Source organism: Aulostomus chinensis, chromosome 6 (genome assembly GCF_037954235.1).
Source record: "Aulostomus chinensis isolate RoL2024-O1b breed Wild chromosome 6, RoL_Achi_v1.0, whole genome shotgun sequence".
In the NCBI taxonomy this organism is placed as follows: Eukaryota; Metazoa; Chordata; class Actinopteri; order Syngnathiformes; family Aulostomidae; genus Aulostomus; species Aulostomus chinensis.
In genome coordinates this window covers 13,589,471-13,602,500 of record NC_141325.1, presented here as the reverse complement: position 1 = coordinate 13,602,500, position 13,030 = coordinate 13,589,471, and the positions used below count along the sequence as shown (strand labels likewise).

At 43.0% G+C, this 13,030-nt stretch overlaps 1 protein-coding gene across 6 annotated transcripts in view; it reads left to right on the top strand.

Moving 5' to 3' along the window:
* Positions 1 to 13,030, top strand: part of slc20a2 (solute carrier family 20 member 2) — a 49,837-nt gene that overhangs the window by 31,865 nt on the left and 4,942 nt on the right. For 5 of the 6 annotated variants that reach the window (XM_086206638.1, XM_086206641.1, XM_086206640.1 and 2 more), the window contains exons 3-10: positions 688 to 828; positions 1,099 to 1,184; positions 2,942 to 3,038; positions 3,222 to 3,341; positions 4,597 to 4,830; positions 5,559 to 6,195; positions 6,664 to 6,849; positions 10,282 to 10,366. In XM_086206638.1, the coding sequence (XP_086062764.1) occupies positions 688 to 828; positions 1,099 to 1,184; positions 2,942 to 3,038; positions 3,222 to 3,341; positions 4,597 to 4,830; positions 5,559 to 6,195; positions 6,664 to 6,849; positions 10,282 to 10,366 (1,586 nt within the window). Of the gene's footprint in view, positions 1 to 687; positions 829 to 1,098; positions 1,185 to 2,941; positions 3,039 to 3,221; positions 3,342 to 4,596; positions 4,831 to 5,558; positions 6,196 to 6,663; positions 6,850 to 10,281; positions 10,367 to 11,281; positions 11,367 to 13,030 lie in introns of all 6 variants that reach the window. The other variant, XM_086206643.1, reaches the window with a different exon arrangement.

Below are 13,030 nucleotides of genomic sequence, written 5' to 3'. Positions count from 1 at the left end.
CGACATATTTTTGTTTTTATACCTAAAAAAAAAAAAATCTGTTCTTATACACAGGCTGCAAAAAAAAACATCATTTTTTTAAAGGAATGAAGAGCATTATTAAAGATTTTGGTTTTGCAGTATTTACCAACTTCTCTCAAAAAAGAGAGGGAAAAGAATGGGGGCTCATGGTGAAAATGATTTCGCTTTAATTAAAGAGTGATTACTGGGAAATGCGGATGTCACGCTGCAGGGGAAACAACACCGAACGCTCTCCCTCTTCGCCTCAGACGGGAAACTTTTTCTCTCCTATATTGTTTCCAAAGAATTGTTTGATAATGCCTCCGTCGTGTCTGTCATGCCAGTTTTTGTGTCCTGTTCGAGTTTGGAACATTGAGGCTTTATTATTCAAATGCTACATATAAATTAAGCCGTGGTTAAATTAGTGATTAGGGATGTAATTGTCCTAAGGTCTTTAATTCATAATTTTTAATTCATACTAGTGTTTGAAAACATTTGAGCAGCGTGTTTCTCTGCAGATTTCATGTTCATCTGTGCCAGTCTTAACACAAACACGTGTTTTTATGAAGTCGGTAACTCAAAAATGACACAAGGATGCAATCAACTTGTACTTTACTAATGATTTACAGCTTGGGGTTTGCCTTCGTTGAAGAGTTTCTGAGTGTTGTGCCTGTGTTTGGATCCCAGGGTCGGCAGTCTGGCAGCTAATCGCCTCCTTCCTCAAGCTGCCCATCTCTGGAACTCACTGCATTGTTGGCGCCACAATCGGCTTCTCCATGGTGGCCATCGGCACCAAGGGTGTTCAATGGATGCAGCTGGTTAAGATCGGTAATGGCCAGTGTGTGTTTGTGTGTGGATACAATGTTTGTGTACTCACGCCTGCTATTAGACACAGCCAGTACATTTCTGACTTTCACACAAAACAAGAGGCGGCATTTTTTAACTAGGAACATTCCTTCATCCAACATAAACAGAGAAATGAGACGCAAATGGATCTCTATGTGTAAAACAATAGCATGAAAACGTGACTCGATGGTGCTTTTTGTCTGTCGGCAGATGTGTTACAGTTTATGATCTGGTTCTTTTCTCCCTCCACAGTGGCATCATGGTTCATCTCCCCTCTGCTCTCTGGACTCATGTCTGGAATCCTCTTCCTCCTCATCAGAAACACCATCCTCAACAAGGTGAGTTCACATCTGATTAGAGCTGCTCTGCACATCCCCCCCCCCAACACACACACACACACACACACACACACACACATATATATATATATGGTCCTTCATATTTTATTCTTTTTTTTGACTCATTCTATTATCACTCACGTCTCTTCAACCGTACTTTCGAGCTGTCGTAATGTGTTCATTTTCCTTTTAGGGATCAATACAGTTTTATCTATTACTGCTTTGAATTAGCTCCTTTTGAGTTTTCTTACTTTTGGGTTTTTAGACTCAAAAATCTTAAAGCAACATGTTTTTAGACTTTCGGGTTTTGGATTCAAAAAGACAGCTACTATGTTCAAACATGGGCACTTATTAAAATATCATATAGTGGGTTATTGCAGCTTTGGCAGGCTGTAATTTGCCTTGCAGTTTGAATTTCTTTGGCCGCTTACAGTAAGTTGCTTCCACAGCACAGTTGCACTGTCAGCATCTTACTTCACGAGTGTCAATATGAAAATGTACACCAAGGTACATGTGTACACACAAACCTGTCCGTAGACCTTTAGCACAGATAAAATCCAGTTGATTTGGCAACAGCTGCAGATGTGTGATGGATGACGAGTTCCTCGGACTGATGTTACCGTACAGCTGGGTCAAACTCATGAGTCCGCCGCTGCGGGCCGTTTGCATCATTACTGAGGAATAAATGATCTTTTTGTAATAGTCATTTTTATATTTGAGCTCAGCTTTGCAAATCCTCATAAAACTGTCATCAAATAAATAGTTTGGTTTGTAAATGTGACTCATCAAGTCTGTGAAATGGGATATCAGGTTTGTGGTGATAAACCACATTGATAATTAAGCAAGAATGAAGTTGAACTGCTCTCGTACTCTTACATCATCCTTTGTTACCATTTCCACACTTTAAACTTGAACTGTTCTGAACTCACAACCTCATACCCTTCACACCCCAGTGCCCTTTCTCCCACATACACGTACACGCAGGTTTGTAAACGAAATGTTGACATTCTTGAGGGTTTTTTTTTTCTGGTGCATCATGTTGGATGACACAAATGTAGTCAACGCATCAACGCAGGAAAAAGCAGCGTGGAGGATAGTGTTTCCGTGGTTACAGTTTTATATCTTTTGCTGGAGTTTTGTTTTTTGGGTCCCCCCCCCCCCCAAACTCAACACTGACTGAACAATGTTGGAACACCTTGAAGTCAGACTGGTTGTATTTGTGGCTGAGATGACATCAAATCTCAGTCAGAAGCAGAGGGAGGGGACAAACTGCCACTACCTCCATGCCTATCGTTGATAGTGGAGTTGCGACCACTCGTCGTATGTTGGTTCGAGAATAGAAGCACCTGAAGTACACTGCAAATGACCTCATTCACCTGGGTTTTTTGTAGCCGGAGCTGACAAACACCCATATGTGTCCCGCAGGGTCATTGACCAGTGGACAAAGGCGATGTTATAAACTTTTTGCAGGTTTTTCTTCAATCTGTGGGAATGTGGCTTTAGTAACATGATACTGCAGGCGTGTGTGATTGATAAAAATAGATTTGTTGAATAATGATAGTAAAGATTTATAAAGCACCTATCAAGAAGCCCAAGGATGCTTTACAGGGATAAAACAAATAATAAACAACAGCTAGTACATAGGATTAGTGGACTATAGGGACTCACTTTAGTGAACATTTGGGTTTTCAGATACTGTGTTGCAACCATGACATCAGGACATGGCCTACTAATCCATGGGTGTGTTCTCCCTGTAGGAGGATTCTGTTCCCAATGGCCTGCGAGCGCTGCCCCTCTTCTATGCCTCCACCATCGGAATCAACACCTTCTCCATCATGTACACTGGAGCTCCACGTTAGTGCTCTTACTCCTAATGCAGTGTTGTCATGTAGTCCGGCACCAATGTACGATCAAATTATCGTCTCGGTCTCAAGCAGAGATGTTGCAAATATAATTTGTCAGTTCAAAATTCCACTTGCAGGTGTGATTAAAATCTTGTAACGTTTGGTGGATTTCTTCTCTCCGTTTGTGTTGCAGTGCTGGGGTTAGAGATGCTACCGGTTTGGGCCATTTTCCTCATCACATTAGCTGGCTCGCTGGTCTGTGCAGGGCTAGTTTGGATATTTGTCTGTCCCTGGATGAGGAGGAAAATAGCAAGTAGGTATCTATGTGTGTATGTGTGTTTGTCCACTTGTTCTCACGCCGTGTGACAGCCCAGAGCTCTGACCTCGGCCAAGCAGACCGCTCGTATACTCTGTGTCCTACGCCAAAAAACACTTGCCAGTGGATGTGTTTTCTCATCGGCCTCTGCCAAAACCACTAAAGCCACCAAAAGGCTGAACTCCAGTTGCCCTGCTTCAACTTTCGAGCATATAGTAACTGCTTGGCTTGACGTCTCAGGGGTAAAGCTGAAATCCTACAGAGTAAAAAGCTTTCAGACAAAGGTGAAAGTATTGTTTCCTGAATGGAAAAAAAAGCCTGCAGCAATTTAATAGAACACAAGAAACATTAGATTAGATGGACGGAGCAGCAGGTGGAGCTGACATCACTGAGGCAGGCACTCTTGAATTCAAAAATCAATATAATGTAGGATAATTATAATTTACAGTCTGTTTAAACAATGCTTTAGATTCTTTTCTTTTATGTGATATATTTTGACAATTTAGTTACTTATTACATGTTGATAAACCTTGAATAATCCTTTATGTTGATTACACTCAAAATTTATCTTAATAAGAAGCAGTTTTAGTCATAAATTATAATAATTCCTCCAAACTCTTTCCTTCGCCCCTGCATTATTAAGGCCATGTTGACCTGTTGCTTAACTCCTCGCGACCTCTGAATGCCTGTTAGGATTACAGGTGATGTTATCGCTCTTATTCTGGATATTACTGCACCCGGCAGTGACTGAGTTTGTTTATGTGTTTGTCCTGGGTGTTGTTGTAAGGGGTAGAGGTCATCGAGTCTGTCAGCACTGGGATTAAGTTTGCTTTGGATCAGCTGACGGCTATACTTGTGCATGTGGGATGTTGCTGCATAGTTTCCTTCTTTCTCCAACCACACTCTGGGCTTCCTTTTCTTGTAATTCAGTGCCAGTGGCTGAGAAAGTTTAAACCAAAACTTGTAGGAAAACACATCCTGCAGGTGTATATTGTGGGGATGCACAATATTGGATTTTTTTTCTTATAGCACATCTGCTGATATTTCACTGTTACGGATCTGTTAAAAAAAAAAAAAAAAGACCTATAAGTACAGATACTGATGATGTGCTGGTATTGTTATGCTTCTACAAGTATTTGTGACAGGGTGGAATGCCTTTTAAGCATATATTTTGCTTTCCCTGTCATATGTACATGAAAGGATCATTTGAAATATTTTCATATGGCGCACTCATGTCCATCACTTTATCAAGGTCGTCTAAAGAAGGAGCAGGCTCTGTCTAGGATCTCTGATGAGAGTCTGGACAAGATCCCTGAGGAGGAGGAAGAGAGCCCCGTCTTTAAAGAACTGCCAGGAGCGAAGGGCACAGACGAGGCCGTCTTGCCCCTCACTGGAGGCAGCAGCGATCGAAGCACTCGCACATCCAGCGGAGAGCTCACAAACCTGGCTAACGGAGGCACCGTCTTGCCCAATGGCAGAGTCTACGGTAAATCTGTGGCTTAAAAACACAACCGATGTGGCATAATTCACTGTATCAGTTCAAAGGACAAAAGACAGACTGACTGGAAACTGTCCATCACAATAACATTTGAGCAAACGATGCTAACGGTAATGAGATGATTTATTGACCTTTATCAAGGTGGAATTGTCTCTCTTTTACAACAAAACATACACATTATATCAAAGCAGGGCAGATTTATATTACAGTTGATAACAAGATGATTCAGCGTGCTTAATCAAACATCAGAGGCATCAAGACAGTGTTAATGGACATAAGCCAGCACTGAAATACATTTCAATTCAATTCAAAAGGGTTAAATGGAGAATACAAATAAGATGAAAAAGCAAAGAGATAAAAGAGAATAATGGAAAAGTTTCAGTGCTTCTCAAGATATCACCCTGAGATAAACTGATGACGTATTTAATCTCCTCCAGTAGGTCCATAATCATTCATGACTTGACATATAAAGTACGCTAGAATTCATTTAGGGTCTGATATCAGAACATCCCACAATTAACAATTTTATTTGGAGGGATAATAATAAAACCCACTGATTTAAAAAAACAACAACAACAAAACAACAACTTAAAACTCTAGTTCCTTGTTTAATTTCCTTTTCTAGCCATTCTCGCTCTCTTAAATGCAAAAATATGTTTTATAGCTTGAATGTTTCCATAAATTACGGTGACTGATCTTCATTCTCTCCCCTGCAGGCCGGACCCACTCAATGACCAATGGCTGCCTGAAGTCGCCCGTCTCAAACGGCAGCTTTAACTTCGACGGCCACATGCGCAGTGACGGTCAAGTCTACCACACGGTCCACAAGGATTCAGGTCTGTATAAAGACCTGCTTCACAAAATCCACCTGGGCCGCATGGATGACAGTGAGCGCTCGGGCTCCAATGCAGGCCCACCTGACAACAATTACCGTCTGCTGCGCCGCAACAACAGCTACACCTGCTACACCGCGGCTATATGTGGCATGCCCGTCCAGCCGCTTCTGCGCACAGAGTCACGCGACGACAGCGAAAAGCTGGTAGGTGAGGGAGGCGGTAGGAGCAACAGCGTGTCGTACTCCAAAAAGCGTGTGCGCTACGACAGCTACTCATCGTACTGTAACGCCGTGGCTGAGGCGGAGATTGAGGCAGAGGAAGGTGGGGTGGAGATGAAGTTAGCCACCGAGCTGGAGGGCGTGGAGGAAGAAGGAGCTCCAGCACCGGTGCCTCTGGACGACTTGGCTGAGGAGGATCACGAGGAGAAGGACAAACCTGAGGTGTTCCTGCTTTTCCACTTCCTGCAGATTCTCACCGCCTGTTTCGGTTCCTTCGCTCATGGAGGCAATGATGTCAGGTACAAATTCCCTCAGCTGACATTAGCTATGGCTGACATATGTAGCCTTTTGCCTGATTTAAATATCATGTTGAATCAGTTCTTCAGCCAAAAAAGTGTATTCTCCCTTTCAAGTGGTCTTGAGTTCACAAAGACATTTTTTTTCCTCCATCACTTGTGACTCCAGAATGTAGGGAGAGCCACGTACTGTATATTTAGCTTGAAGCTAATAGCAGCTGGTGGCTAACTAAGCAACACTGTCAAAAAAATTCAGTTTACAAACTTTTAAGTCTATGGCCTGGTATAATCCAGGTTTTCTTTATTCATCCGTATGCTCAGTAATTCATCAAAACACTTTGATTTGAAAAGAAAATACACATTTTGGGTCAACTGTCACTTTAAGTAATGGGCATTAAAAAGCAATACAAGACGTGAAGTGACCATATAATTTAACAGGGCTCCTCTAATAACCGACCTTTGCTTCTGCAGTAATGCCATCGGGCCCCTGGTGGCACTGTGGATGATATATGACCAGGGCGGCGTGATGCAGGACGCGGCCACTCCCATCTGGCTGCTGTTTTACGGTGGTATAGGCATCTGCGCTGGTCTGTGGGTGTGGGGCCGCCGTGTTATCCAGACTATGGGCAAGGATCTGACTCCCATCACCCCTTCAAGGTGAGAGGAGCACCACATGAGTGATTAGTTGGCTGGGTGTGTGTGTTTGTGGGTGTGTGTGAGACAAATAAGGAGAAAGAAAACAATGTGTTGAGAGAGAAAGAAAAGTTGGTGAGCATTCACATGTGTCTGGTTTCACGTGCCACCACAAGCCTTTAGATGCCGATAATCACGTCGGTCCGGTTCCAGAGCGTTGATGGTAAGTGTTTATACACCCACAAACATATAAAACCCATGAAAATGTTATGGAAGGAAATATTACGTATTACTGACATTCATTAAATCACTCTTGTAAAACCCAACCTTGACTTTGCAGACGTATCAACCCTGTCTGTCACATACACACACACTTTTATATATATATATATTTATATATATATAATGAGAAACTTATTGTATTGTTAGGGTTGCTGAAGCAAAACTCAAATTGGACCAAGATGTTGTAGTTCTGTTCATCCCTCTCCCTCAAAAAAACCCCAATAATTCCTACAGAGCCAGATATTCATATACTGATGATCATTATTATTCATTTGGCAAACCTCATGCTGTCCTGCCGGAACTTCAGAAATCTACTGTCTCTGTAGTGGCCTTTTGCAAAGGAAATTAAGTAGCTTTCTATTTTTTCTGCTGACCTTTGGCTTCTTACATAATTATTATTCACAAATCATTTTTTTGGACGACAGCTAATAAAACCTGAGGGTTTGTGTTGTCCTGCAGCTTAAACCAGCCGACAGCACGCAACCTTCACACTGACTACTGCTCTTGTGTCTTAAAGATCTGTCTCTCCCTTGATGTCCTCTCCTATCCCGTGTGTGTGTGTGTGTGTGCGTGTGTGTGTGTGTGTGTGTGTGTGTGTGTGTGTGTGTGTGTGTGTGTGTGTGTGTGTGTGTGTGTACACCACATCTCAGGTTTGTGTTTGTGTATCGTGTCAGCATCAGAAGGCAAGGCTTTATGCCTGCAGGTCATTTTGTGGTGGATGTACTTCATGTATGTGTGTGCATGGGTATTAGGACTAATTGTTCCAGTAAGTGTGTGTGTGTGTGTGTGTGTGTGTGTGTGTGTGTGTGTGTGTGTGTGTGTGTGTGTGTGTGTACTCTGTTGCCCAGCAGGTTTACAGGAAGTTGTTTGGCATTCTGGATGAATAGAAGTATAGCAGGAGATGTGAGGGAGGGGTGAAGCCACAGTGGGAACCCTGGCCTCTCTTCTTCAACCGCAACAAGAGAGACGCCAGCCTGACTCCTCACTTTCACTTTTCCCTTTCTAACCTTTTTTTCATATCCCTTCATGCTCTCACGAGTCAATCATTTTTTGCAATTAACCCTTCTTCCTTTCCTTTTCTCCTCCCCTATTCCCAGTCCTCTCTGCATCTTTTTGTTTTGTTTTACCGCTGTCTCACCTCTCAATCTTTTTCTTCTTTTCCACATAGTCTCTCTGTCGTTCTCACGGTCACTCCATCTAATTATTTTACGCTCTCTCTTCCTTTCTCTTTTTTCTTTGGCCCTTCTCCTTCTGCGTGCCTTCTTTTCTCCCTTAAGCTCGCCACTTTTGCCAGACCTCAAGGACAAATTTGCTCTGGTTCACAGCTCTGAAGGCTCTCGTTCTCCCATGCATCAGACTGACAGAGACATTTGCGTGAGTGCAGGGACAGGAGGGTGTGTAGGTGGAGTTGTGTGGCTTTTAGTCGCTTGACATATGTGTGGTGCAGGCGCAGTGAACTCTTCAATGTTGATGGATGTCAATAGAATTTAAGAAAACAGTACTGAATTTTGAAGCGTGGATTTCCATCATCCTGGCCGGCTCTCCTGTTGCGCCACCACTGGGACACACTGCAGCAGCGCTGACTAGACTGCAGGCACACTTATGTAATTTACCCACCATGCAAATGATCCAAGTTTCCACTGTTTGGATGGGGGGGGGGGTTGAATCTTTGGCTATCTGGGCTGGGAAAAAAACACTTCTCAGATATACCCACACATTTTATTGTGCTTGAGAAACAGGTTCTAGGACTGCTGTCCCAGTATACGAGAGAGAGGAGTAGACGTGTTGACCTTCACAACAGTAGGTGGCGCTACACCCCCTTCCGTCTGGTTGCAATCAGACTTTCTTCCTGTTTACCTGCTTTTATCACATAGGCTACCAAACACGTTACCTGCAGCAAATGGTGGACTTAGAAAATTTCTCCCTTCATCTGTCCAGAAATGAGGGTTTGTTTTTTTTCCTTCACTGTGAGGATCCCCTGTGACTGCTGTTCTTTCTCAGAGTTGAACCCAGTAGCGGGACCTGCTGAACGTCTGGTAGATTAGATGATGATTTCACTCAGACTATTTCAATAAAGCAGTTGAAGTAAACCTAAGTTAATCATCCTTTCAAATAATAATGTAAACATAGTGAACCACGTTTACGAACAGAGCAGCTCGGTTCACTCATCAGGCAAACGCATGTTTACAGTTGCTCATTAGTGTATGAAAACTTTATAGCGAGAGGTGACAGCAATCACTGTCACCATAGAAACTAAAGTGATGCACAGATTTAGTGCAAAGGTATGCATGCTATCATCAGCAAAACTTAGTTCCAGGGTTGCTGAGGGACACATCAGCTGCTTTAAGAGGTACGCCACGTGAGAATATGTCCCTTGCCCTGTGAACAAAATTATGTTGATATTAAATAAAACAATTAGAATGTCAGAGCTGAATTTCAAATCAGTTTTGTGTCCAGGAAGTGAACTCTTGTCAGTTCTGTCCTCTCCTCCAGAGGTAGCCAGTCCAGCTCCCACCACCCTGTTTTCTGATCAAAGCATATATTATACTATTTTTATGTTAGCATCCAAAGTTAGGGGCATTAGCCTTGTGAGTAACACGACAGCTCAGTGTGCCGCAGTGCTCTATAACCCGCCGCTTTCACAGGAAAAACTGACAATGTCTTAGAGAGCTTTCCTGAATCCCAAAAAAGGGGGGCCTGAGTAATCGGCTCAAACTCATATGTCTTAAACTATAATGTCTGCTGAGTGGGATTCTACAGGAGAAAAGGGATTCCGTGTTTATCCATGTTACCCCAGATCACGTCACTGACCTCCTCCGCCCCCCTCAGTACCTCAACCTGCCCGTTACATTACAGAAACACACACACAGGAATTTCAGTGTTTATAAAACGTGCATTGAGAACACAATGGAGATGGTGTGTGTGTGTGTGTGTGTGTGTGTGTGTGTGTGTGTGTGTGTTCGTGTGTTCGTTTATGCAAGTGAGATAATCATTTTTTTCTTTTTTATTGTGTGTTTAAAGAACGCTTGAATGAAATGCTGTGTTTTATTGTGGATTTTGTAATACGGTGAGACGGTGCCATCAGCAGCACATCCCAGGCATTACAATGAAGGATGTCTCTTTGCTCCTCTTCCCCCTCCCTTTCCTCTTCCTCCTCCTCCTCCTCCTCCACAGTGGATTCACTATTGAACTGGCGTCTGCACTCACAGTCGTGTTGGCTTCCAATATCGGAATCCCTGTCAGTACCACACACTGCAAGGTATGACTGAGTGGCCCTCAGGCTGGCCTCTCAACAACCTCCAGGCTCCTCCAGGGGAGAGAGGAGGGATCACGCTGACTCCCAGGGTGTCGGCCATGAATCACAAACACAGGTTCATGCCAAAACATTTGTCGGCTTGAGAAAACAGACAGTTTCTAGCGTTGTTATGAAGTCTCTTGAATAGCATTCATATTTCAGCAATAAAGGATAATTCAAATTGAATTGAATTGTGGTTGTCACATTTTTGGGAATCGCTTGATTGTTAAGTGTAATTACAAATCAACATTGGGGATAGAAGCTGGGGTAGTCAGGTTATTAGAAATGTAGTCTCCAAGTGATATTCAGAGTTTACATTTTGGGTTGTAATTACTGTGGGTTTTTTTCTCTCTCTCTCTCTGACCAATATACCACACAATCAGTACACCTTGTGTAGTCTAAGTAGCATGTTAGCAGAGTCGTAGCAGCGTTTCACTGAGTATAGTGGGATAAACAGGGATTGTTGATATGCACATAACAGAAAAAGACAACCTATCTGTGCCCAGGCCGATGCGGACCACCCTGGGCAACAGTGTACCACCCCTCTCCCCTGTTCTTTCCAGGAACATCGGATCCAGGCAGAGAGACAGAGCGGACACTTCCTGCTGCATCCTCCCCCTCCTCCCCCACATCAACATGTTGTCTCATCCTCTGTTTCATTTCCACCAACTCTCTCTCTCCCATTTTTGCCCTGTCAGCACTGGCATGGTTTGGTGTGTGGGTCCCCCACCCGCCTGTGCTTGGCTGCAAGCCGACTCCCTCCTCCCCCCACCAGCCCCCTTCCTCTCACCCCCACCTGTCACAACTTGTTTTCCACTTTTTTTTACCTCTCCCTTTCTCCATCTTTCTCTGTGTCTCTCTACTCATCTGTCTTCACAGCGGATTTTGCATTGAAGTAATGAGTGCGCTAACAGTGCTTGTTGCATCAAATGTGGGCATCCCAATAAGCTCCACCCACTGCAAGGTATTGGAGTCGTTAGTAGTGAAGCGCCCTCAGAGCTCCACTTCATCGCCTCACCTGTAGCTGCCAATCGCTCAATCTCAACTCTCAAGTTGCAGTTTTGTTCACTTGTGCAGTTTTTCCTCCTCCTGATGTGTCGCTGGAACAAAATCTGGAAAAAATGGATAAAACTCAACTGCATATTACCGAAGAGTTGCAGCGGAGGAACTCTCAGTAAGAGTGCAGCTGTAGATGTGTTGAATTCAGAAAGCAGAATATCACACAACGTTTAAATAACTTATCAAACATTTTGTGTAGGCAACAGGGAAACTTGGTCAAACCTGTGATCCTGAAAGCTCACGAACTCTACTAAACTGCGCACTGAGACTGACGTGTATCTTCTCAACAACAGCAAACCACTACTCGTCAAGTAGATTTTCCAGATTTAGATAAAACCTTCAAGCAATCCGCTCGAGAGAAACTGCACAAACGATCAAAACTGGTTTTTCATATCTGATTATTAAGTCGTCAAAACATCAATATCGCCAATCATCCATTACTTTCCTCTCTCACCTCCAAATACCCTCCTTATCTAAAAACTATAATCAGCTGCAAGATGCTAAAATCTACTGATGTTTAGATGCATATAATCGTGGTGATGATTTGATTGATTCGATGATTGTGTCTGGGAGGACGCTCAGAAGTTGTTGGCCTAAAAAAAAAAAAAAAGTAATTTGAATATACACTAGGACTGATCAGACTGCGTTTAAAGACATCTTTTATTACAACAGCAACAACAAAAGAAAACACAAATCTAAAAGATGCAAAAATAAAATCTGTTATTTGCAGAAAGAAGCCAACAACATCTGTCAACATCTCCCAGGTGGCTGTAGAGGTTCTAGTGAATTGATGGCCAGCTTTCAGTGTGGTTATGTACAGCGACTGGTTCTTGAAATATCTCAGCAGGCCCAACACTGAGGTCAGAAATGACTCGCTGTGGGCCTGAAGTACAGCAAATATCTGTAAACTCCCATCTTGGTCATTAAGTGAATATATTTTTCGACTTGTAACATGAATCTAGTATCGACATGGAGACTAAAATATTCTCATCGCTTCAATCTTTTTTTTTCTTTTTTTTTTTTAATCTTACTGACAATAAACATTTTGACCTGACCTTCCAGATTTAGTTTCCTTTGTTTTTTTCCGTGCTGCCTACCAGCATGCAGAAACCAGTCACTGCACATGCTGGTCACGTGACCTGCGGGACTGCAACTCAAACATACCTAAGTTACAGAAATGTGATGACGTGGTTTCTTATTCATTATCACTTCTCAAGTAAAGGTGAGTCATGAGTGTGTATTGTGGAATGATGAGGGAAAAAAATAGCATAAACAGTAAGTTTTAACACTGATGCTTAATGCAGCATAACTGCTGGTTTTAGACATCCACGCTCACACGTTTAGTTGGGTAGCAACACCTTTTAATCAGCTTGCTCAGACTAACTCGGTGTGCACAGAGGTGATGTGGAGGAGCTGCAGGTTGTGGTCAGGTTTAGAACTTTAAAAAAACCTATAGTCCCATTGGCAATCACTCTGCTGGCAGAGCTGTCAATACGAAACAAATGTAACAAGTCAACAAAACAAACTGAGCCCAACCAGCAGCTCTTCAGAATGTCTTTGACTTGTATC